The sequence below is a fragment of the Thunnus thynnus genome, chromosome 14 (genome assembly GCF_963924715.1).
Source record: "Thunnus thynnus chromosome 14, fThuThy2.1, whole genome shotgun sequence".
NCBI lineage: Eukaryota > Metazoa > Chordata > Actinopteri > Scombriformes > Scombridae > Thunnus > Thunnus thynnus.
The window spans coordinates 11,715,342-11,743,123 of NC_089530.1; the positions used below are offsets into that span (position 1 = coordinate 11,715,342).

General features: G+C 38.6%; 1 protein-coding gene across 14 annotated transcripts in view; it reads right to left on the reverse strand.

Moving 5' to 3' along the window:
• LOC137196888 (neurexin-1a) overlaps nt 1-27,782 on the reverse strand; it is a 270,048-nt gene that overhangs the window by 45,363 nt on the left and 196,903 nt on the right. For all 14 annotated transcript variants that reach the window (XM_067609836.1, XM_067609837.1, XM_067609835.1 and 11 more), the window contains one exon: nt 2,737-2,908. In XM_067609836.1, coding sequence (XP_067465937.1) covers nt 2,737-2,908 — 172 coding nt within the window. The remainder of the gene's footprint in view (nt 1-2,736; nt 2,909-27,782) is intronic.

Below are 27,782 nucleotides of genomic sequence, written 5' to 3' on the forward strand. Positions count from 1 at the left end.
TGGAGTGAGAGACAGAGAGCTCTGTAAGTGCACCACGCTCTGATAACAGTAAAAGAATAAGGCCAGGGACTTCTCCATTATCTTTGTGTGCAGCGCGTGTTCATTGGGTGCTCCGATAGGATACTGACCTGTACCCTGCGGGCCTGGCAGCACCATTGTGATGGTATTACTTCCATGGCCAAGACTCGGGAGAAGGGGCAGATTTTTTTGTTGCTGCCCAGCCTTTTGTGTGTGGGCAGAATGAAAGCGGGGTGAGGATAAAGGGAAGAGGACTAAACTACAACAAATAGAAAGCTAGTTATGCGTCTGCATGTGCGTTTTGCATTTTAGATTCTAATAATTGTGCTAAAGACTTTTAATGGCCCATATATGCAGTACGAGACTTTTTTTAATGAGATTACGAGGGCAGCAATATAGGCCCCGGTGAAGCAATTATTTCCTTGCTCTGAGAATGATCGCTCCCTCCCATATAATCTTCTCCTCTCTGTCTTTCTCACTCTCTAGCCATCATTTTTATCTTTGCTGTCTACTCTTATTATAATCACTGTTGATCTGTGAGTGGCCTAAGAGTGGCTGAGGGCTGCTATTATGAGTGCGTTAGAGGCATACATGGATACTAATCAAACTACAGGCGAGCTGAGAGAATAATGGCTTTGTGTGCTGGGGATGAGGGGAGGAACTGCGCAGTAATTGTGATTAGATGTAATTAGTCTGCAACGAGCCTAATAAGGTAGCTTGACTTGGCATTGTCACTGATGCATGATTGGTGGGGATGAGGTTGGTCACTTTCCCCTGCAGCATTTATAACTCAGCACTTATCATAAGAGGAATTCATCTAATATTATTATCTGGTCTTTTAGATTTTACAACTCAGTGATGAGGAATTCAAAATATACAGATTGTGCTCCTCATTACAATGTGTTAACAACCAGTATAAAACATAATAAAACTCACTTGCTTGTGGAATACTTACTGGGCTATGTTTTCTATTGCTGGGCATTAAACAGTCCAATAAATTATTAACTGCAAAGCTATTGTATGTCAGTGATCTTGACTGATAGTGTTTTACAAAGTGATATATTTCATATTGAGCAGAAGTTAACCATAAAATTTCACTCTGCAGTAAAACCTTCAATAAGTGACTGTTAATGACACATATAACAACATATAAAACAAAAAAAAAAGTTGTTTTCACCAATTTATTCAGCTTATGAGCAGCACATCTGTATGCATCATGGGTGTTTAGAGGACTGAAGATGTTTGTTGTTTGAAGATTGAGATAGTAGCATCCAGGCATTTAACCCCGCTGTGCATTCTGCCATGTCCACGACATGTCAAAAGCCATTAGCGTCCCTGTTTCACCTGAGGCAAGCAGCAAGGATTGAGTCCCTCTCTCAACCCTCTTTCATTTGGATGAATGCACTGGTCACAGTTAAAAAGGTCACCAAACATTATGCATACGGGGAGAGACAGGTTGAATTTGTCTTGTGTTTGTCCTGTCGCCCAGTCTACTCTTCTGGAGTAAATGCTTCACTTGTTCCTAAAACAAGTTTGGTGTTTTTGTATGAGCATTACTTTTTTTCTTCTTTTTTTTTGACAGATCAGTCATCACACTCCTTTAATCCTCTATAGCTTTTGTCAAAGCCTTTAAGCAGTTAAAAGTGAACAATTTCAACAACACAAGCAGTGGCATTTAAATACTTTTCAAGTAAAAGCAGTCATACTACTGACATACTGACGTTCTACAGAAACATACCGGTGTTGCTGAGTTGTTTTCCATTTCTGTTAGTAGATTACTTCACAGTTGCCCTCCAAAAATAGCATCGCAGACCTTCCATTTCCCCGAATATGTATCTACACCTTCCAGTTTCATATGCAAGTTATCTGTTACTGCAAGACTGTAAATGTATTACAAGTATTGCAGTCATATAACATATAATTTATAGTATATATTACACTTTTATAAATTACTAAATATTAATTATGCAACTACACACATCGCAGGCTGAGAGAACACGGCACAGTAATTGGTGTATTCATCTTCCTCTGTCATGTTAACTGTGTTTAAGAAAAGTGCTACACAAATGAAAATTATTGTTGTTATTAGTAACTGTGAAAATGATTAATATGAAAGTGCATTGTCATAGTTAAGCCATACACTGTAATGCAGCTGATCATCTGGTAATTAATTCTGAGTAAGCAATAGATTTATTCAGTTAATTTGTTATTACAGGTTTGTCTACTCGTGGCCTTAATTCAATCAATCTGCTGTATTGACAGAGGAATAAATATTGAACTGGCACACAATTACTTGCCACAATAAAACTGGTAATTTGGCTGTAAATAGTCTATTGATTTGTCTTTCTGTGAACATGTAGGTGGATTATTAATGTATATGGGGAATACCGTGCAGACATGTAGACAGGGTGGGTGGTTGCCCTTTTATACACTTTATATTTTAGACAATAGGAGCTCTTAAATGCAACATTTTACTGTTTAACAGCATTGATTAATGTAAAGTGATAAACATCAGAGATGAGAAAAAAACTCAACAACACCAGTATTATTCCTAACAGCTGCTGGAAACAGAAAAATAAAAAAGCAATTAAAGCACATGCCAAGTCAACATAAACATCCTAACAGATAAGGCTTTAAAAGTTGTCTTGATAATCTCTTGGTCATTTTATTGCCTTTAAACAGCAGCAGATATAATTAAAGACAGACGGGGTCACTCACCTGTGGGGTAGCGCTCAATGACTGGCAGGTCATCCACCTGCAGAGTGGCATTACCCCCACTCCTCGTAAACTTCACTATATGGTACTTTCCGTCATTTACAAACTTTGACGTCTCCTCAATATTAATGTCATCTGTTCCGACATTAAATACAACGGCAATGTTTCCTTTTTCCTGAAAAGAGAAGAACACAAACAAGACTCGGTTTTAATGACAAAGAGCTTCACTGTGAAATGCCCGACACGTATTTATGTGAACTCTTTTTACAATTTTTAAAGGTCACCGAGAAATTAAGAACTCTGCTGCATGTAAACAGAGCAAGTATGTATTAAGAGTCACTTTTTGTTTTGTGAGTTACTGATTAAATTTATTTCAGTCTTCTGGGAAGTCATTCACATACAGAACAATGGTAATTCATTACAATATACAGTACTTCTACTAGACCTAATGGAATCACTGTAATTTAATAATACAAACTTTGTTCGTGAATTCAGTTTGCAGACGGCATTTTCACCCCATTAGCGGGACCGCACTTTTTATAGTGGACCGTCCGCTTGATGAAATGAACCATATGGTCATTGCTTTTTGACCTGGAGCCCATTTTAAACATAAAATCCTTGTCCTGTTACCAGGGGAGGGACTGGGGTTAGTTCTTGCCCCTACCACATTTTGAACATTATAGGTAATTGTTTTTTTTTATTATTAAATAAGGACGAGATTGGAATCAGAAAAGCCTTTAAATGAAGTGGAGGCAATTTTGTATCATCTACTTTTTTATTCTCAGACTCAAAAGTATATCAAATACACCATGAAGTAATGAGGTCAGAAAACACAAGGACATTAAACATAATCTTATCAGTACTTTTTCCTCTACCATGTATGTAGTGCTGCTGTAGTCCTGTGGTGTCTATATCTCTCACCCCTTAGAGGAACATACAGTATATAAAGGCATCCGCTCTCCTTGATACTGAAGTACTGATACTTGTCACAACGCTTTGTTGACTGTATGGCAGATTATATGGACGTTTGCATTGGATTGGCAGCCACTTACCATATGTGTTGTACTTAAATGTGCTTCTGAAAGTTCTGTCTTCTTCTTAAAAACTTGAAAAGAATATTTAAACAGGACACATAGGCCCACTGTATATTTAGTTCTCTATTGTGTTCATAGCATCAGTTAAATGGCCTACCATCCAAAATGTTCTAGACAGGCCTCTCCCCATCATCACATTAACCATCCTAAAGTAGCTTCAGAGCTGGCTGAGAGAGTATCACTGAATCCGAACAGTGAGTGTGAGACTGAATCATTAAATTGCAGTGAATACTGCTGTCACTACATAACAAGCATAACAATAGTCGAATCATGGAAATATAAAGAAAATGTCTCAAAGGAAGTTTGAACCCAACTTAGCCTCAGTCTCCTCAGATCTATCTATCTACTCTAATAAGCTCCTTTTACAGTACATGATCGAAGTCCCTGAATCTTACTGCTTAATCCAGCTATAATGTATGCATATGTTAGTGCAGCCTCTCTCTCTCTGCTTATGAGCTGCAGTGAAAGGAGCATCTGGTTGGAGGCTCAACCTACTGTAGCAGCGCAGCACTCTGCATGTCATTATCCAGTCAGCACAGCCAATACTACACTGCATCTCCATCTCTCTCTCTATAACTCTTCCATATGCACAAATTGACTCTTTTTCAAGCCCCCCACCAGACACTCACACACACAGACACACACACAGACACACACACCGCCAGCATGCGGTTCCCTTATAGTGCAAAATGAGTCGAGCACTTCTCAAGAGCCAGAAGCTAAAGTGCAATTAAAACCATTTGTAATGTGTCACACCCTGTTACCAAAACTAGGACAATTGTATGCTTTGTAATGTAATTTGAACAGATTATATAATCTGATGCATTAAAGCTACAGTACTAACACAATTTACTGACTCCTTGCAGGCATAAACACCAAATCAACAAAAACTGAAAAGCACAGTATGCGGCTCGAGTCAGGTTTTCAGAACTCAGTGGGTGATAGGATGATCTGTAGACACTGATGTTGTAGTAAAACCTCGCGCATGTGTTAATCTGTGTCATTTTGAGAGATTTGCCCCTCTTGAAACCCTTCAGCAAGAGCCACAGAGACAGCAGCTCCTCAGCAGGACTAAATGCAGCAAGAGGCAGCAGATACCAAGAGCATCTGCCAACATCAGACCTCACACCAAGTCTGCTGCGCACACACTTTTTATCATTTTCTATATAAGAAACGCATCTGTGATGGCATACCAAAAGGGAACTTTCTTTCAAGGACTATCACACACTGAACACATTAATTCAGAACTTTTTAGTACCATTTCTCTTGGAAAAAAAAAGGAGATAGAAAAAAAAGGTTCAGTGGAGGGACCAACCCAATTAAAATCCTGCTTTTAATAGCCTCCTTCAATTGACTTTTAATGTTCCCCGTGGTCTCGTTAATAAATTTACTGCATTTAGTCACAACTGCCAACTCAAATTTCCATAGCATAAAAAAAGCCTAAGTCACAGTCTTGAAAGAGATGAAGAGGTAGATGAAAGTGGTAACAGACAAAGGACAAAAACCCAAACCATCAGATTTAGGGAGTCAGATGTCTGATGAAAGATAAGAGCTAAATCTTCAAACTGAGAAAACACAAAGTTAAATTTCTGACATGCTTAGAGACCTTGTTTCTCCCACATTAACGTGATTAACTTTGACTGTTATTGCCTCTGCCTTCTGAGATAGGGCTGTGTATTGGCTTTAAACACCAATATTATTCTTTTATAAATAATAATCCAATACATTTCATCATTTCCTGAAATTTGATCTACTTAGACAAGTAGTTCCTCACTTAGTTCAACACTGAGAGGAGCCTAATCCTAGAGCTCTAATAGGGTGCAGGCTTATGTCAGGGAGTGATTGATAGCTGCTTATATAAACCCAGCCCATTACACCCTGTACAATTTTAGGGCTGCTCACTTGGTAAGTGCTGCTCCCCACAGGGCTGCCCCCCTGGGAACATACTGTACAGTGCACACATACCGCACCCGAAGAATTCAGCCCTGCCTGACACTCTGCACAGTGCCTTGATTAATTGCTCATCAAGCTGCAATAGAGTTTAATTAACTGATGAAGTTGATCCACTATTCTCCTCTAATCTGCTCGTTTTTATGCTTCTCATCCTTGCAGCTGGAGGGTGGAGTAGCTACAGCAATACTCAGGGTGTCAGTTTCTCGTTAAAACTCCCCATCTGCAGTCATTATACAACCATAGAGATACTTGTTTTACTAGCTATAAAGCTGCAAAACAGCCTCTGTAGACCAAATGTGTCTGAAATTATTGGTACCACTGAGTAGTATAATTTTTCCCCTTCCAATCACGTCAGCTAAACCACATCTGAACAAATATGTGTTAAATGTGTAGAAGTCATTCCAGAGAATACCCTTAATGACAGCTTAGGTTGTAAAATGTAGATCAAACTTACTTAATCTTCTTCACAACAGTGTCCCCATAAATAATGAATCAATGAATAAATAAATCATAGGTTTTGTCTTTATGTTTTTGTTAAAAAAAGGATGTGTGTGGTATGTTGTTCACAATGTGCTTGAGGGTCAAACAAACCAAGTGCAAAACAGAAACACAGAGTCACACGAGTCGGAATGATCCACGCATTTGTAATGGTTTACTGGAGCGAGCTTATTTCCCCAGCCCACATAAACGCAACGTAAAAAGAAAAACAAAAAAAAAACAAAAAAAAAAAAAAAGGAAGTGAGAAGTGGTATTTGTGATGGTGTCGGGCCTCCTCTCCAATCTCTGCAAAAATGAACACCATGGTGGAGACTGTCCTAATGTGAGTCTTGTTTATGAGTCATTCATGTTGACAACCATTGTGCACCCGTCACATTTCATATCTCACCAGTCCGACGCCACGGGACTGCAACACATCTCCCTCTGGTGCACATGTCTGTGAGGGGTCTGTTGGCAGGTGGGAGAGCACCTCCGTCATCCCTTCGGTGCGTATATGTGTGTGTCTCTGTGTGTGCACACGAGCATGTTGAGGGGATATTACGCTCTCTCACTGTAGAAGCTCAATGTCTTAATGTAGCTAGGGCAAGCAGACTGTACTGTTCACCTTATCTTTTAATTACCTCTGACAGTCTTCTGCTTCTCCCTTTTATAGCAAAGCTTTGTTAATGAAATTACAGAGGTAATGGAATAATTAGGCGAAAGAAAATGGATTTGTTTCTCTGACGGCATGTATTCCTGGTCCATACACTGTACATTATGCAGTGATTCATCTATACTCCTGCAATTATGGGTACACAAACATACTGCATACAGACATGCAGATATGTATAAATTCAATCAGTCAGAGAGGCAGAACAAACACACTGCTATGGTGTCGCAGAAAATGAAATTTCAGCCTCATATAAGAAGCAAAGGCGTCATATAAAACATTAACTGCCTAATATCTCAAACTATTTAATGATGTTATGGACTGTAGCAAACCTACAGTATATTGTCCTTATGGGTTTAAAACTAGTGAGGCCAGTATTTTCAATTTAAAATGAATTTCAATGTATTTATTTTAAAGTGTCTAGCAGCATAAGATGAGATAACCCAAACTTTAAAAACCCACACATAAATACTTAACACATACAATACACATAATATACTAAAAGCTGTGTCACAAAATAAAACTAATCTCACAGGGAACAAATAAAGATCTGCACGTGAGTGTCATGTTCTTCTCTATCTTTTCCAATTATGGACACATTGTATGTTTGGACATGAGTCTCCTTATCACTGTCTGACATGTGGGTACAATTACTGTATGCTGATGCACATATGACTAATACATACACAATTCCTTCCATATGCCTCAACACACTGCTATTTTTGTGCACATAGGTGAGCAATAAGCTCTTAACAGAGAGACCTTGACATCAGTTGAACACATGTGAAATTGGTTTACAAGTGTGTTGAACACAGTATATAATTTTGAACATTTTCATAATACATCTTTATCGTCCATTAAGTCATATAAAATGGTGCCCGAGATATTTGACCCCACTGTTTACCTTAAGAGCTTCTCCACTTGAGTAGAATTCAGGATATATCTAATTATCATCGATTTACTCTTTTCGGTATTACATCTGATGTCAAAGTCAGAACCATATTGGGAGGATATAATTATTGTGGTGGAGAAAATATAAGCAAATCACCTGCATACATAAAAATATTAATCGTAGGACTGCTAAAGAACACAACCCTGTTTTACAAGGATTTAAAGGCGCACTGTGGTGTTTTCTTGTAAACAAAAAGTTATGTTTACATTCAGTGTTTCTCACTATATTGTGTATATCCTTTAGGTCTAACAAACTTGTGAATCCATTTCCTTCCTCATAAAACATTTGAAAAATTTTAATATTGTTTACATCCATCTGCATGCTGGCAGTTTTCTTCTTCACTGCCTTTTTTTTAGTGCATTGCTATTTGTTGCTGCATTACCACACGTAAATGTCAATCAGTGAAAATGCAAGACACAAACAAGCGAGTGTGCGCTCCAGTTCGCTACTAGTGGACAAAAAATCCAGAAGGGTACCTTTAACTGCCCGCACAACTTATCCATACTTCACTCAAGTAAGCACAAAGATAATATACCACCCTGTCTTACTCCAAGACTGATATTAAAAGAGTCCTGTTTAACCTGCATGATCTCACAGGCATAACAACATACAATAGATATTTAAAGTAGGTTCTCCTCCTGTAAATATCTTACTCTCTGTATTTATTCAGTATAAAAACACTTCATAAATGCATGTAGACAACTGTGATATAACTGTGTACATGGAATCTAAGCTGCATGTTAGTCGACTCTTAAAAGAGGTTCTAAAACATGAAACAAAGTTGCTCGACAAGGGTTCCCTCCCCCTTCATTTCACCATCGCCTTAGAGCATTTCCAGTGCGGTGAGGTATAAGTGCATTTGCTGGGAGCTCAGCTTATTTCAAAAACAAGTCCGCCGGCTAAAGTTCCTAATTATCTGTGAAGTTGGCTTGAAATTGTTTCCATTGCTAGGAGACTCTATCAAGTGGCTTTCTGTAGGAGAGCTTCATCAAATACCTCAAGTTAATAAATCATCAACTAGCCGCAGCAGCTGTTTGAAGGAAGGCAACTAAGAGAATAAAAGAAGACGTACGGCTATTGTACCAGTACCAGGGATATAATATGAAAACATTAATTTATACTTATGTATAATGCAGCAGTACCTTCTTTGTGAGATGTAGCAAGAAAACATGCGTAAGCACTAAGTGTTTTTACACTGGGGAAATTACTGCAATAAAAATAGTTTTCTTCTCATTAGTGGTACACAAGCACCAGAGTGCAGAAGTTTACATTCAGTTGGAAGTGACAGGAGTGTCCGTAAAAAGAGCTGGCCAGTGGCGCTTTTCAAAAGGCACTGCTTGTCTTTTCCTGAAATGACATTTGCTGTCTGTCTATACTCTTTCTCTTGCTCCATCTTTGGCCCTGCTGTGACACATTCCATCATGAGAGGTCAACAGATATCTGAAATTTCGTTCTCTCTCACTCAAAGAAATCAATTCAGGTTTCAGGTGATTCTCCTGTCTGTCCACTTGTGACAGCTGGCGCGCAGTCGGGGTGAGTCGACCTTCATCTCTGTCCTCTCCGTCAGGACTTCCTCTGTCCCCCTGAGCATACTAAGAGTCCAGCTCACTTCATCTGTACGATTCATGCAGTACAGCTTTCTGGCAAAATAAGATCAAATATAATCAAGTGCGCATTTGGGGAGAATGGGGATAGTGCAATCACCTTAGTAAGAAATGAAAAAAAAAAAAGTAGTGAGCTCAGGTAGAGCTGGGGACATATGCCTGAAGGCAGGGAACATATGCGATGACTGACCCTTAATACTCAGAACGAGACTTCCAGACACTCAACATGATTGGGATATACGCCATGACAAATATGTTGTTTTGTCTACTCAGATTATCTCTAGTTCAGGAGAACAAAAACAGATGATGAGTAAACCCTGCCAGAATTAAACAGAATTTAATTTAAATCAAACTTATAATCACCTTTATAAAAAGGTGTATTATTTCGTAGGCTTGCTTTGCATCAGGTTTACTGTAATAATATGATCTTTTCTCATAAATATGCAATCCCTTCTTGTTCTACTGAGATCTGTTCCACTGTGTTTTCTCACTGTATGAGCTCGTCTTGTAATTACGTGACAGGTTCGCTAATCTTGTTAAATGTGTCACACATATTTCACCCTGATAATTCAGAATCACAATTTTAACACAGTTCAGCCACATTATGTCAAATTTACATAATTGTTTTTTCAATTTATAATTGTGTAATTATTTGGGTGACTGGTATAACAATGAATTTATAACACAGGACCTGTGTCATCTTGACTGGCAAAAATGGTTTATCAATGGATTTAAGGTTATACACTTGTAAATATGAGCATGATGCAGCATAATGTGGGCCATTCATATATTTGTGTGTATATTTTCTTAGAGGGTAGATATGAATTCTGACGATATAATATAATAAAACATTTCAACCTTCAAAAGATTCTCATAGCTCTACGTTTGTCTCAGTTTGAGACAGAAAACCAGGCTGGAACAATGCAATCAAGCAAAGCTTGTGTCTTCCCTTATAACACATCGGTCATACTGTTGGACTAAAATAACTGGACTCCGAGTACAATGTGACAAGGTTGCATCAAGAGCATGTTAGCCTGATATCATCACAAAATGAAAAACTGGTCGTGTAACATGCTCAAACATAGTGAATCAATGTTTGGTTAACAGTTTTTTAAAAAAGGTACTTGTACTTACTATGCTGGTGGGTTAAAAAAAAAATCGAACCCTTAAGTTCGGGATTGAAATACCGTTCATAGTCACCACCAGGGCTGTAGCCAATAGCAACTAATTTAGTTGAAAGATGTAAAACATGTCATTCTACACAGCTGGAGTGAAAAATAGAGCATAAAGAAGAGATTTATCTTTATGAGATATTCCCACTGAAATTTTCTCTTTTATTGCAAGTAAGAACCTGTAAATGTGAAGTCAATTTCACCTCTGTGAACTCTTTCTCATACTGAGAAAAGATTTTAAAAGAAAAAAAAAATGTTATTATTGGAAAGTACTGCTTTGTTTCTGTACAGTAGCATGTGACAAACTTATGAAACACTCTTTGCCTGATATGTGAACTGGAATAATATTTTAGATTTGCTTTTCTGCTATTAGCTCTGTAGTTTGTGGTTATACTTGTGGCATATGACAACATTTTCAACAGATTGTCAATAAAGTTTGCATCATGTTTCCTTTTTACAACATATTGATAATGCTGAACCATGTAGAGCAAATTCTATAGAGCCAGTTTGTGTTTAAAGCTGCACGGCAATGAACATATTCTATGTTAAATATTCCACTGGCGATATGAGATGGGACAAAGCAAATTCTTACTTGAAGACAAACAAATACAAAAAAATTGTACATGTATAGATTTTTATGGAGCAACAAGCACGCACTGCTGACTCAAAGACCACCCTGTACCCCATGCAGCTGCCTCAGAGGAAAAGATTTGCTTCATATCTTGTTTTTATCAAACCTGGTGCAGCTGGATGACTTTCATGATAAAGCTGTTACAGTATTTCAGCTAGCCTATATAGTGCTAATTTACCGCTCAATACAAGCTGGCCTTGACCTATATTTCTACATTTTTCCACACTTTTTGTTGGTGTATCTGTTTTAAACATAACATGAGAGGAGTGGACTTCATTACAGCTTCAACAAAGCATGGCAAATTGTGAGCAGGAGCTACTGCCTGTATGAATTTTGGACATTTGAATACTGCAGTTCTTCTGTTTCCTGTGGGAATTAATTTAGGAACAAAAATATGTTAAGTCCTGCAGCCCTAGTAGTATTCTGTCACTCTCTAAATGGCCAAGGAAGTGAAAGTGACAGGGTGAAGGACAAAATTAAGTTCTGTAGACCACCCAACCAGTAAATTCCCATCCAGCACACACAAATACAGTCTAAGAGGGTGTTGTCACTTTACTCTCATGGCATTGTTTCACCTGCTTTGCATTCTTATCCATATTCATCAGTTTAAATAGTTGCTCAACACATCTCTAGAACAAGTGTGTTGGCACTACATTTGGTCATTTGTTATGGTGGCTTTTGCAGCTGCAAATCCAAATATGAAAATGTCCAATTATTTATTTGCAAGCTCTGTCTTTCATATGGTAATTATTGGATTTGGTTATCAAGAATTGTATTGCTAATTGGTTTGAGATTATGACCTGTGTAAAAATCTTGAATGAAGCCTATTATGTGATAACAACTCACCATATAACACCGTTAGCTAAAAAGAAAATGTCTGACACCTTATCTCTGATTTCAACATGGGAAACATTTTAACTTTGATGACAAAAAAGGTCTTCAAACCTGAATTTATTTGTTCTAAAAGCTTGTATGCAATGCACTGAGTATATAGCAAAACTGCATTTTAAAGTGGATGCCTTCAATGTCTTTAGTGTTCACTGAAGTGTGAATGCAGGAATCAGCAGGGTCAGAGGTCAAAGTGTTTCAGAGTGGGTTCACCACAGCACAGCTCACCAGCAGACCTCAAAAAGAGGGAGTGACTCCACTTGCAAAAGCATTTTTAAGTATCAAATTCAATATGTAGTTTCCACGATTAATATAGCCACTTCTGTTTTTGTAAAAGAAACAAATATAGTTTTTTCTTTCCTTTCAGGGTTCTGGAAAATAAAAATAACTGATGAAATGATGAAGACAGTGTGACCTGTAAAACAACACCACAGCTTTCATACTGCAGATCTATTTTCCATTATAGGCACTTCCAAATAGGACTATCATGTTGTTGGATTTAGAGCAGTGGATGTCTTCCAAAAATTTTCGACACCACCATTAACTGGTACATCGAAGCTATCTTACGCTTGGCACGGGGAGCTAGATACTCCTGCCTGGTGCATGCAGCACAAATTAATCTTAGAGCCTCCTATTTTTAGAAAAGCGCATCAGAAATTGCCCCTCGAAGTGATCACATCTTAGATTGAGCCATGAACACACACATCACTCAGCAGCAAATAAATATAGGACTTTTCATTAGGAATATATTGTTTGTAATAAATCTGTTTCATTCATATGAAATGTCATATATTGTAATGTTTATGTGATAGAAGAATATTATTGACATACAGTACGCACAGTACAGACCTCCGTTATTTACACCAACTATGTAGAGAATACAGTTATTGTGCAAATAAGCATCCAATGATTTTCAGTTCTCTGTTATTTATTAAACTTCAGTACTAAAAAGGAATAATGCTTTTTCTCATGTACACCTGTATTCACATGGACTCAGGCAGATGATAGATGGCAAACGGACAACCTCTTCTGGAAGGCACAGGAAAAACAAACAGTCTGACAGAATGGCGGGACCCAGCCAATGGCTCCCCTGAAAACGTTGAATGAAATTTCCAAACATGCATTATTTCCATAAACATATTGGGAATTTAAATTATTACTTTCCCGCCTAAAAAAATTTGAAACTTAATAAAAGTGACATATTTGCCTGCCATATGTCAGCTTTCTTCTTTCTATATAACATCCAGTTGTAAATTCTGTTGTGGCAAAAATTTAAATATTTTAATTTTCGACAGCAATGCTGTGTACTTTTAAAGTTGCCAGTATTCTCTGCTGGCCTCACCTGATTTCACCGTCCTGCTCTTGTCTACTAAAATGATATCCAGCTTGCCATCTACCATCTGCCTGAATCCATGTGAATGCAGCATAATATAAATAATTTGTTGGTACAGTTCAGTTTTTGAGGCTTTTACTGTAAGTTGAAACAGTTTATCTTGCAGAGATGTGTATATATGTTGCTCTTAAGCAATTTGTAAGCTGTAATTATTACAATATAAGAATTTTTGACCATCTGATGTTTGTGCTGTAAAAAGTATTAATAAATATTTTGCTATTCGTTGAGCAAACTGTCTGCAAAACAAAATCTAAAGTTGCAACAAGGATAGCGATGAAGGAGTATCAAGGTTATTAGGCTTGTGGCATAGTGATGAGGGAAATATAGAAATGCGGTTACAGCAATTGTCATAATCACAGCAGCCAGTCACAAGAGAAAGATATGGTTAATGCTATCTTTCATACTGAATTCTGTTGAAGGTGGAAAATGAATATCAACTGCTTAGCCAGTTTGCAATTTCCAATATCAGACATCACTCAGAATTTAAATTAAGAGCAACAGCCCCACTGCTATCTTTTATTTCCAACTTTAAAGTGCTTCAATTGGACATGCACTGTAAAAAAATAACAGCTGGCAAAACTAACATTTTCCAAAGTTTTCCACTGCTGTAGTGGCCAGATGTAATGAGCAGTTATCCTCAAGAAACAGAAAAATACACTACCAGACATTAAAATGGATCTAGAAATGTATATTGCCAATAGATGTTATTTAACAGGGCTAAAGTGTTTTGGGGTGCATTTTTTTCTTTAAGGGAACCCTGGAGTACTTGTTTCTAATACTTCCACAAAACTGGGAAACTGTCAGGCTTTAAAATTGCCACCATCAATCAAGAGGTTTTAAAGGATGCAACAAGCAATTTCATGGATGACTTTTTTCAAGTTCACATTATTCCCCATCAGCTCCATGTATTATTGTGCCTTTTTTTCCTCAACCCACCTCTGTTTCTCTCTGATTCCAATGCTACAGACAAAAAGAGTATCACAGTGCCCTCTCACTTATTCATGTCCGCTGACTTGTCTCTCTTTTAATGTTAACATAGCTCAAACTGATTTTCATATTCCCAAACCGAACGGAGTTCATCTCAGAAGAGGAATACATTAAAAGATATGGAACAAGAGGTGTTAAGTTATGACAAAGACTATGCTTTACTTAAACCTCAGAGGAATGAACCTCGTCCTAGATTTCTCAGATAATTTAGGACTATGGTTGCTTTCACAATATTTTAAAAATGTAATTCTGTATTCTGATGTAGCTGCTCTCGGCCCCATTTTCATTTTGAACACTGCCTGGCAGATGGAGGGGTTTAGTGGGTGTTGGGGCAGTTGAGAAGAAAAAAAAGAAGAGAGAGTATTTCAGTTGCTGTATTTGTGATTCAGAATCAAGCCTCTCTGTTTGCCTGCAAGCTATGAATCCCTTACAGCAAGCGGTTGAGATCTAATCATTTTACCCCAATCAATCAAAGCTGAGGATGGATGTGTTATGAATTGTTAGTAAGAGAGCTGAAAGTACATCTTTGACAGATAAATCATAGCAAGTATATTATCGCTTAATGCCCATTTAAAAAGAATGCCACTGTTTAAATAAACATCTTAATATTGATTTAAAGTTACAGAACAAAACACACCAATTCTTTTTATAGTATTTGCCCACAATCAAAAAAACATAATTTGTAGTCACACACATAGCACAGTGCTGTGCGATTTAAACTTACAAAAAAAGGCTTTTTCTATAAACCAAGAAGAAAACACATCCAAATTATCACGAGGGATAACCGTGAAAGTGTGTGATTTCTGTAGCAAATGGGATATTTACTGAATTATTGTTTTTGTCTTGTGTTTCTCAGACAGTCCTCCGCCTGTCTGCTGCTTGCCATATCTTTTCAAAACACAAGGGAGTCTGATACTTACACAGAGCACCCTAAAGAGATACGGGATCATTGTCTTTATCCCCCGGTCCAGCAGCTATTTTGGAGTTAAACTGACCCTGTATCTCTGTGCTGATGGTTGCTTCCATGTACCGCAGATGATTGTTGGGCAACAAAAATCTTACTAAAACCAGGAGTATTAGAAAATATATTGGGTCTTAATCTTTTTTATCTTACTGTCTTTCTATGGTGACATCTAATTTTTGTTGAGACTGTTGACTATACAGCTGAGTGATCACCAAAGACAGCCATGGTTTTCTCAGTTAGAGCCCACAAAAGCTCTTCTCATAAGTTAATGACCTGCTGCTCAGTGGCACAAGGGCGCCGCCCTCCCCGGTGGAAAGTGTTTTTTGATTTTTTATGTGTCCATGCCGGCAACAGCCATGGCTGGAGGCATTATGTTTTCTGGTTGTCCGTCCATCCCATTCTTGTGAATGTGATATCTCAGGAACTGCTTGAGGGAATTTCTTCAAATTTGGCACAAACATCCACTTGGACTCAAAAAAAAACTGATCAGAATTTAGTGGTCAAAGATTAAAGGTCAAAGTCAATGTGACCTCACAAGACACATTTTTTGGCCATGATTTTAAGTTTCACACAAATGTCTAATAGGATAAAATGATGAAGTGATGACATTTTAGATCTAAAAGGTCAAAGGTCAACTTCACTGCAACTTCACTAATGTTCTGCAAAAACAATTTTCTGGCCATTATTTAACACCATAACCTAAGAATAGAAGGGGAGATTGTGAATATATTTCACACTTGGTCAGATACTGAATTGGTGACACTAATCTTGGGTGCCCACCTTAAAACTGTGGTGATTGTATAGATCTTCTGTGCTGCTGGGTTGAAGATGTGTGTTAAGCATCCACGTTTTAGAATTTGTAGAAATTGCAGGAACATCCATATCTGAAGCATCGTCTACTGTCACGGCTACAACTTTGTGTTCTATCAGAAAATACACTTAATACCTTTTATTAAATTCCTTCAACAGTAATTACCTATTTTAAGTATGTGTGTGTTGAAAATGCACAATTACGTGCAATATATAAAATATAAATCATCATGTTTGGGGGAAAATTTGCTTCTTGTTCATCCCCTCTCTCAATATATCTTCTGGGGCCATAAAAATCAATCAATCAGCATCTTCGGATCTGATGCCTGAAGCAGAGTTAGTCAGTACTGGAGTAGGGTCACTTGATGTTATTGACAATGATGAATGTGGGTACTCAAGACACAGGATTTCAGCCGCCTCCAAATTCTCCAAAATCCATTTGAAAGGAGAACTTTGGTGGAGAAACTACGAGTCAAAGAGCTTGATCCACACAGCCTGACATCAAAACCAGACCACAGGCTAGCGAAAAAGGTAAAACATACATGCTTCTACTGTAATTGGTACAACAGAAAGACTTGGCTAGCTGGATACAGTCATGTAAATTCTGCATTTTGCTTCCCATGATACATTTTTAAAATGGCAGGAACTGACACAACATGGACTGTTACAGGAGTAAGGGACATTAAACATTTAGCTGAGAATATTAAGAAACATGAGTGTATAAGGGCACACATGGAGAATGTGATCAAGACAGCCATGCTAGGCAGAGTTAACATCGCTACACAACTGGATGAAGGCCACAGAATTGGAGTGAGGAACACAATGAAGAGGTGCATAAGAACAAGTATATTTTATCAAAGATAATTGTGTTAAATTCTGTGGCTCCTTTAAGCTGGCCTTGCATGGCCACAATGAGACAGAATCCTCAGACAACCCTTGTGTTTTCAGGGGTTTAGTAGATTTTGTCGCCTCACTAGACAGTGTGTTGGAAGAGCACCTTAAGGCAGCTACCATTTTCAAAGGCACCTCAAAGACTGTGCAAAACGAACTTTTGGACTGCAAGCTGTCAGTTCTTAAAGATTACATTTTGGAGGAAATAAAAAATGACAACTACGTTGCTATTCAGACAGATGAGACAACTGACATTTACACCCAGTACCAGTTGGTGCTTGCTACGGTACATCAACATCCACAAGAAGAGCAGGTTCATCCCTCTTCAGAATACAACCGCTGACACAATCGCCACAACACTTTTGAAGAGGCTAAGCACTATCCTCTCTGCGGGACAAGAGAGCAGACTAATCACCCAGGCCTATGATGGGGCTGCCGAGTTGAGGGGAGCCACAGGTGTGGAGTGCAGTGTAAGGTAAAAGCTGTCTACAGAAGTGCACACTGCGTCCACTGCTATGCCCATCAGTTGAACCTCATCATGCAGCAGGCAACATCACACATCCCCAGGATCAGTACTTTTTTTTTCCAGACCTCAGTGGATTTGCTGTTTAACCAGCTGCAGAAGAGGAACATCGACTCTGTCTACATCACAGGAATCATCCAGAGGTTCACCAACAGCATGCAAACGATCAGGTAAATATTTTTTACAATTGGCTGAGAAAATGCTTATTATGAGAAAATTGTTTCAATCTTAAACAGTCTGTAAAAACATAAATGTGCCTTATCCTGGCTGAACACACTAGGGCAACTCACAAATACTTGTTTCAACATTTTAAAAGACAGTGAAGAGGAAATCCAGTTAGGATGATAATGTAGATACAGTTTATTAAACACAGTACACAATGACAGACTAATTTTATGTTCATTTCTGAAACAGTAATTGTGGTAACTTGTGTGGACCAGGGGCTCCATTCCCTCTCTGCATGGGGAATACAGTAGATCTGTGCAGCAGCAGCCCACAAAGAAACAGAGGACACTGGGACAAGGACAAGTGGATGGCTATAGAGGTAAGCTGTAACATAGTTCTTCAATTCCTGTGTAATAATAAAAGAGTTAAATATTTCGTTATTTTGCAATGTAATAGGTTCTATTCACCACACAGCTACAGATGAAGGCAGACACTTAAGTGTTTAGATGTGGTTATTTCACATCCCTGATACTAAGCAATAAGCTGTCCTTGCTTGTCACAAAATAACATACTCATCTTGTAAGAGGATATAGGCCTACCCCAGGTTGAACAAAGCCAAGCTCAAACCAGAACTATCCCTGATCCCTGAGAACGACAAGTTCAAGGCTTGTAGTGGTGCATTGACTCTCTTCCAGTTTTTCATGGAGAACAACCTTCAGGGCACGTTCACGGAGACTGTCAGTCTTCTCATCATCACACCCATGACAACAGCACAAACAGAGAGGTCCTTCTCTTCTTTAAACAGGATCAAGACCTTCCTGAGGATCACCATTAAACAGGATCACCTGAAAGCTCTGGCTGTGCTCTCCATGGAGAAAAAACTTATCAGAAACATTCCTGACTCTTATAATGGGGTCATTGAGAGGTTTGCCACTCATTCCTGTATAAATAAGATGTACACACACACACAAGGTCAAGGTCCCCTGACCCCATTTTCTTTGTATATAGTTGACCTTAACATAAGACATCCAGCAATATATGGCACTCTGTGCTCTAGAAAACCTTCATGTTTTGTCTTAATATTGTGTTTGCTAATATTACTGTATATGTTTCTGGAATGTGCACCAAGCAAACACTAACCAGATGCGTACTGTATCTTCTATCTGAACACATAGGGCTGCAACTAATGATAATTTTCATTGTCTATTAATTATTTTCTTGATTGTTTAGTCTGTAAAATGTTTTTGGAAAATGTGAAAATTCCCCTTGCAATTTTCCTAGAGCCTAAAGTGACGTCTTCAAAGTGTTTGTTTTCTCTAACCAACGGTCCACTATCCAAAGATATTTCATTGACTCTCATATTAGACAAATGAAAGGAGCAAAACTTTCACATGTGAGAAACAGAAATCAACCATTGTTTGGAATTTTTGCTCGAAAAGTCACTCAAATGATGAAACTATTATCGTTATTATTATCAAAATTGTTGCAGATTACATTTTTTTCAATCAGCTAATTGATTAATCAATTTATCGTTGCGGCTCCAGAGCACATTAACAATTAGTAACATTTACCTTGATCATAAAATATTGTATGCCATTCCTCCAGTCAAAGGTTTGAGTTCAGCCACTTGAAATCTATTTCTTTATTATACATCTTTTATACTTTGCAAGATTTCCTAGAAACATTAAATTAAGCTATATCATTTGATGTTATGTGTAAAAACTTTTATGAGTTCAGTTTCAAATGCAAATGGCACGCTTATGTTTGTGCAATTTGCTGTTTATGTTTCTGTGTAAGAATGCCTCAACTTCTTAATGTTGGCATTAAATAATTACTGACTATTTCACAGAGTACTGGCATCCTGCAGATGTGTTAAATTGTATTAAGATGGTTACTGAAACTGACTGAATATGGCAGAGCCCCACCTAGAACATTTTTCACCAGCTGACACTACTGCTGCTGTTGGTCAATCACAGGCAGCCACTGGACTTATGTTCAATACGTTTTAACAAGCAGTTATTCTTGGTAATTTATTTGCAAGGCTTGGCAGTAATCACTGAGTTTCAACAAAGATACCAGCATACAGTACATGCTCAGTAAAGTTAAGATTTTGATAAGGATCTTTTACAATAACCAGACACATTTTTCAGATTAATCATGTTAAAATCGAGTTATTTCCAACATTTCTAGGCATTAAAACCGACAGTTTCAATCTGGATGCTTCCTTATTGGTTTCACAAGCTGAATGAACAGCCATCAACACCTGCCAGCTTCCTCTGCACAGTGCAAGGATTTAAAATTCATCTCCCTCCTCTGTCCTCTGGCAGGCCAACATTATGGTGTCGAAGAAAATGCCTGTTAGGGCCACAGAGCAAGGTGACAAGTCTAGCCAGGAGCCGTCATTATGAGCCAAGTGACTCAGTCTTGAACCCAAATACATTTTCATAAGATGGCAGTGGCAGTGCTACAGTGCTTTCCAGTCCTTTCTCCATATTAATACATTTCCATTGCATTCATCAGGATTGCTTAAAATTGATCCAAATCATCTAAATCAATGGTAATATGCCGCAACTGTATATTTTAATTTTTCAAATTATTCAAAAAGGCAAAAAGGAAAATGCTTCATCCAACCCACTCAATATCAGGATTTTGTCCAATTATTCTCACTTGTCATTTATTGTGAGTGCGGTAAGGAACACCTGCTCAGGGATAAATGGTGTTGGGTGAAAATCTGCCAATGGACACACTGACAGTAGTGCTGACAGCCCCTCCGGAAGGTGATGACAAGTAGACACCAAGTGACAGATATTTGGAAATTTGTCATCTCTGTGGAGCTGATCAGGCACTTTCATCTTAGTTCTCTTGTCTCTGCTTCCCATTCCCTCCCATTGTCAGATGCTACAGCGTGTAGTACATACTAACTGAGAAAAATGCAGCGCAGACAAGAAGGTTAAAAAAAGATCTACCACCCTTTTAAACTGCAGTTTCTGTGTGTCTGTGGCTTTGTTAAATTATCTGTAGCTATGATCGATTGAAGCTGTATGCAGTGGTAGCCACTGGTGGCAACACAATGATGCTGAATGGCTAACTTGCTCCCCTGAGATATGGCTGTTCATGTCACGGCTGCATTCATCTTCACAGAGTCCATGTTGGTCATTTGATATTCATCAATTGATTATCATTAGGTGACTGGACTTTGTAACTCTGCACTGCGTAGCAATTGAATGGTTAACTAGATGAGGTATTGGCATATTTTAATTGTTGCACTGTGAGGAAGCCAATTACATTTGCTCTAATGAGAGGAAATTGATTGAGGCAGGCTCTTGGATTGCATCAAAAAGAAATTGATGGAAGAAAAGAGTGTGATCCTCTGGGTGTACTTGTTTATTTTTGAGATTATTTAGCACCTTCTAATGAGACGATGTCATGTCATCACTGGCTTTGTTTGCCTAATGATTTTTCTTTCAGTCTGTAAAAGATTTTCTCAGTTTGACCCACATTTCAGCTCCAAACTGTACTGTCTAGGTTCAGGGAAAAGATACCACAAAAAGGTATAATATTGGCCAAGGCCATTTGCAAACTCCAAATACAACAGCACATTCAACTCTACATATTAGTTCCAGATTTGCTACAAGTCCAGTGGCCTGTTTTCTGGACTGTGGTCAATTGTTTTCTGGGCTACTGGTTATGGCACATAAAGGCGTTGCTCCTGCTGTTGGCGAAATTAGAACAGGGCAGTCAGGTGCTTCTACAGTACACCTTAAAACCTGTCAGACAGAAAGCCCAGCACTTTTTTATTGTGCCTCTCTAGAAGTTGGGCCAGGATATGGAAGAAAGGTAATTTGCTGATACTGTTTTTTCCACAGTTAACCTAATTTCTGCATGCAGGGCAATTTCTCCAACCTGATAGTAAACACAGTTCAGCCTGCTGAAAGAACAGTCTTGGGTTGGCTCCCCTCTGGGCCCACTGACACCTCTAACCTCAAAGTACCACCCAGACATGTAGATAATAACTGTTGTAGCCTTGCTGATGTAAGCAAACTATCCAGAGCTCTGTCACCTTTAGAATATCTCACTCAATGTTAATTGGTGATATATTACAGTATATAGGGCTGAAGTAGCATACTAAGTATAAACATCTCCTAAAATATAGTGGTTAGTTTCAAGCATTTACAGAGTGTCTGGTGAAATCATCACATTTCTTTTCAGTTGAAAGTCATAATAGAGGCCATGATCCATACAATTTTCATCTCCATTTCATCATGAATATGTAAACCGCAGCTATTTCTCTGGTAAAACATGATCCATAGGGGCCACGGCAATGTGATGAAGACTTGTGTCAGGCCAAGTGAGCTGGAACTGATGGTGCACATAATTAATGGTCTGAAATAGACTGAGAATTAGTGCTGGGCTGGGATGTTAATTGACTATGATACTTGGGCTGGTGCCTCTCAGCCTGAGGCCCTTACTCTTTCCCCCTGCTTTGCTCTATCACTTTGCTTCGATTTGTGCTGTGTCCTATTTCTTCCACTCCTCGCTTTGCTTTCTCCTGATTTTGCCTCCTACTCAATTCCCCTCTCCCTTTTTCAATCTCATTTTCCATGTTTCTTATCCGTTCCTTGTCATACTCCTTTACCTTGAAGGTATCTGGGACTTCAAAAACAGCGAGGGAAAGACATGCGGCGCACACTTCTCATGTTGAAGCAGCCACCTACACAAACTTTGCAAGCCTTGGTTGTCTCTTACGGGACAGAGAAGTCTCTGTAATGATGCCAGTTGTAACACTAATAGGACTAGCATGCTAACATGCATGCACACAAACGGTGAGAGAGAGGCTAGTATACGACGAATAGTTACCATGGCATTGTCTTGATATCCCCTATTTAGCATCCTCTTCCATAATTCATCTCCTTAAATAGATGACCTGTGCAACTTTGGAGTAAGATTGGGGCAAAGGTTGTGTGCTTTGAGAAATATGCAAACAAACAAGGTCATAAATAAGCTGGGTACAGCATTTTCCTCTGCCTCCAATTTCCCTTTCTCCGTAATGCATTTCCATGACAGGTGAAGTAGTTTTTTTTTGTTTTCACCAAGACAAAAAAAAAGTGCACAATTTATTTGGGTCAGTCCATGTGTTTCCATAAGTCATAAAAGAATAATATAAAAGAATGATAACACTTCTAAACACTCTTATATATTATCTTGTCTAGCACTACAAATAACTACTACTGATGCACAGCTGACATTTAAAGGAATATTCCAGCAATTTATTATTGCCCTTGTCATTAAAAAAGAATGGCTCATGGTCCAAAAACACTGGATCTTTCACTTCCCATAATGGCAGCTTTCATCAAACCCTGGCCAAATCATTCAAAATTCAATTCTCAGTTTGTAATACAGGATAAAATATGTCTTTATTTTGTCATTCTTTCAAAAAGTTTCCTGAACAGAAGACATCATACATATTTACAGGCTGTTTTTACAGGCCACTCCTCATGACAAGAAAAACTGATCTTGATGTGTTGAAATCTGTGGACTACCCCTTTAAATCAGTTGAAGAGGCACACCAAAGAGAAACAACAGATTCACTTATCGGCTGCTCTCTGTAGAGCAATTCTTCTTAAAAATAAATGAAAATTTAAAAAAAGTTATGATAAAAATTGTAATTAACTGTGCTGCGACTGAGGCTGATCCGTACTGTTAGCTGGCAGGATAAATAGAATAGAAACGCTGCTAACACTTCTCCAAATGACTGCAAGCCTGCTACCATTAAAATTAGTGTATAACTATGAATGCCCTGTAATTAAAAAGTGTATTACTTGTGTAAAGAATACATTGTTTATGTGACAGGGAAGTGTCCATGTGGGCTGCTGCTGTCCTTTAAATTAAGCATCATTTTCTAAAATGCAGTTTTGAAAGAGGAAGTCTGTAGTTTTGTATTTTTGTAGTCTTTAACTGATTTTTTTATAAGGTTCAGTGTGGGTATTTTTTTTTTATATATTTGTATGATATACACATTCAATTCAATGATAACAGTGCAATTCCAGCTGCCATCAATACCATACCCAGGTAGAAAATACAGCCCGGCTGAGGCAGTTCAGTTTTGATAACAGAAAAAAAGAGAAGAAAATCAGACACTGCCAAAGCTTCTCAACCATCATTAATCTCCTGCCCCAGCGCCTGACTCACAGGGAGTGACTGGTGATGGAGAGGAGGAGAAGTAGAAGATAGAGGAGAAAGGAGAGACTGGAGTGAATGAAAGAAGTGAATAAGAGAGTAAAAGAGGAAGGCAGATCAAAGGAAGGCTAGAAAGATGAAAAATCTGATTACAGAAAAGAGAGAAGGTGGAGAAGTATAGAGTAGGTGGACTTCGATGGAGGCTAAAGAGAAAAAGAATTCAAGGTATTAAGGCAAACAGTAGGGGCTGGTCTAAAGGGAATAAGCTGGACTGAAGGAATAAGGTCAGCCTCATCACTCCATCAGAGATTACATCGTGTCCAGATGTCTGGTAGTCCACACGCAGATAGCAATCACAGTCATCCCAATACCTCCCCCATCACAACCCATTACTCTATCTCTCAACCGCAGATGCCCGCTTCCCGGCTACGCACGTTGCCTCGGTGATGATCTCTGGGACATCACACTGTCATGGAGGTCTCACCTGTCAATGCATATGAGCATTACCACCCATATTACTAAGTAAGCTTTTTGCGTAGGCAGCTGTGGCCAAAACTGCCTCTGACCAGAGTGAGGGAAGACTGCCATTGATTTGTTGCGCTGAAGGACAGGCTGAGGTAGGAGGCCTGGGTTTGTGGGGCTGAGGCTGCACCGGCTGTCAGGGTTTAAAGGCTGCTGGAGTTCTGAGACAGCTTGGCGTACAGAGGCATTTATCATCAGCAAGGTAACTGGCTTCTCTGAAAGCAACTCAGGCGAAAAATGAACAGCTGCCATAGCTGCGTTTTCAAAGACCCAACCATTCTTTCTGCCTTTCACTGGCCTCAGTTTCCAGCAACAGGAAACAAGTCAGACATATTGTCATTCAAATACATAACTACACACAAAGAGCCATACAGTATTTGTCAGACTGGAAATGACATGGTGGAATGGAGCGCTTCAAAACAGCACACTGTATGCAGGTACCAAAAAAAAAATATTCCAAGTAAAAGTACAGAAATGTAACATGCATGTTTTCTGTGTTTGGACCTTTTCTGTAAATCTGTCTTTGAGATACATCGTGATGATGGGACATATTTTGAAGATAGAGAACTAAGATCATTTCCAAACAAACTGTAGAAGACGCTACCTATGATATGCAAAAATCAATTATATGAGATAAAAAAAAGCTAACTTCTTTTTAACACCTAAACCATTAACTGGAACGCTGTTCTTTACATCCATTCAATTTACACCACATCAATCAATTAGATAGCTGGTAGAATTGTTTTTTTAGAAACAGACTGCGTACTACTTTTATTTCAACTTTATATGCAAAACCTTGTATTGAAAATATGCAGAAGGTTTAGCAGCCATCAAACGTTTGGTTAAAACATATTGCACAAGAAAGTCTAATAATCCCTTTCTCTTTTTAAGTGGAGTGTGGAGTGTCTGCAATGCCGTGACTATGTATAAGAAGAAGAGTAATGCATACTAAAATCAGTTTCAAGGTGATTATCATTGGTCAAAGACTTGAAAAAAATATACGTACAGCGTGTCACACTCCAGCTTCATTATGCATTTCTACTTCTACTAGATGATGTTTTAGCCCTTTGTCCTTCTTTCAAGATCAGAAATAAGGGCGTTAATTTTCTTTCTCTCTGCCATGTTCCTTTCATTCAGCAATCCATGCTTCAGTGCCCTCTTTTACATCTCTGCGTAAGGGTTTCATTATCACAAGAGCTATGTATGTAAAGCATATATAATATTGTGCATCCTGCACTAAGATTTCTCTTGGGTCTTCCCGGCATTAGTGATGTGTGTGTCTTTCTAATCAATCAGCTGTTGGTAACCAGAAGCTTGCTCTATAACCACAAGGGAGCTGTGTGTCTGTGTGTGTGTGTGTGTCACTAGCGCATCCAATGACCTTTTTTTTTTTTAAAGACAATAGTTAGCATTCTGATATATAAATCCTTCACTGAAATGTTTTTCATGGCAGCAAATTTCCCAGCCTTACCTTAGCAAAATCACATTAATTTCACTCCCTAATTCCGTTATTTTACCGAAGCTTTACCCTTTTCTTCCTGTCAATGACCAGCTCATGGTTTCCATATCTCTGTCTTATTGAAGCTCAAACAGAATGTGGGCCCATTTCCCTGTGCAGTGCAGAGTGTTGGGGAGGGCTGCAGATTAAAAAGCCTTCCCCTGGGTGCGCTCACCAGGCTGTTCAGCACTGCTCGCCAAGGAGATTCACTACATACATTCTCTTTTATGGCCCTTTCCTTATTCATCATAACACAGCTTCAATTTTATTAACTTCTCCAGCCAAGCATACATCTTTGCCTGTGCCATCAGTCTTTTTCTCTCTATTTCTATCCATACAGCACCTCTCTCCACACAGTCCCCCATGATGCTCATAAGCGCACATACACAAGTGTAAACTGTTATTCACTCACATGTATACAGATTTAGCACTGGGGAAGACTGAGTAAATGGATGCATTTCTTTCAATTCAGGCGGGTCTTTATCTTCCTGTTGGGAAAGTGTTGTTCCCCAGCTGTGCCTTGCTCCGACACTGCCTCAGCCCCAGCTAGCCTCCTGCACAAAATATGCTGAAAACATGGAAAACAGATGGAGGGACACTTCAAACTGTATGCGAACTGGAAAGAACTGAAGAATAATGTGAATATAGAGCAATACTATGAAATAAGAATTCACTCCACCAGCACAAACACCAACCCTGAAAGCAGCCAACAGGTTGTTACCCCCAAAGTCATCATCAATTATTAATATAAAAATATGAAAAATATATATACTTCGTCTGAAAAAACATGAGCATGGAGAATAAATGTATTAAGAATGATTGTATTATGTCATTTTTATATTGTACCGTTAGAGGCAAAGCAAGGAAATGCACAGATTTTATGTTCAATTGCATAATGGATAAACTCAAGGTGCTGATATCTATAGAGCACTTGGAAAAAGGCATCCATTAAAATGTATACAATGCCATGAAAGACAGCAAAGTCTTTTTCATGGATTTTGTCACTCATGTATACACAAATTATTGTGAAGTTTCCAATCTTAGGCATACACTAGAGTGCTAATATGCTATTTCATAGAATTACATAGTATAAAGCACCCGACTTTACACTTTTATAAGATTTGAGAGCCAGTCTGTTTTTAGTGCTATTTTTTGTCCTTTCCCCAGGCTGTGTAAGTGCTATACTAGACACTGCGAGACAGGAAAATTTCACTGGTCACAGTCTTCCCTTCCATAAGAAACAGCCATATGCCCTTGAATCCAACAGGGAGGTAGCGTGGCAAGCCCACTAAAACTGCTGTGATGACTTTAGTAGCGCTCACTAACCGTGGCTGCACCGTGCACTAAGAAAAAAAGCAAAAGTGGAAAAGTGGATGCAATGGATCCGACCACAGTCTCACGAGGAAGGTGACAACATAAGGGCCATCCCAGTGTGAAAAGCTTTGATGGGGGAGCTTTACCCATATTGTATCATGAAAAGACAGTAAGAGGGAAGCAAAGAGAGGGAAGGGGAGAAAGCCCTGTAAAAGTGTTCCTCTCAAGCTTTTAGAGTGAAGAAAACGGACAGTGTTTAGGCCCATGGTGTAATGTTTACTATGCACCGTATGAGATGAAAAGATGTCTGGCATAGCGAGTGCTCTTGCGATGTTTGTACTTTACTGTTTTTAGCCATGACACT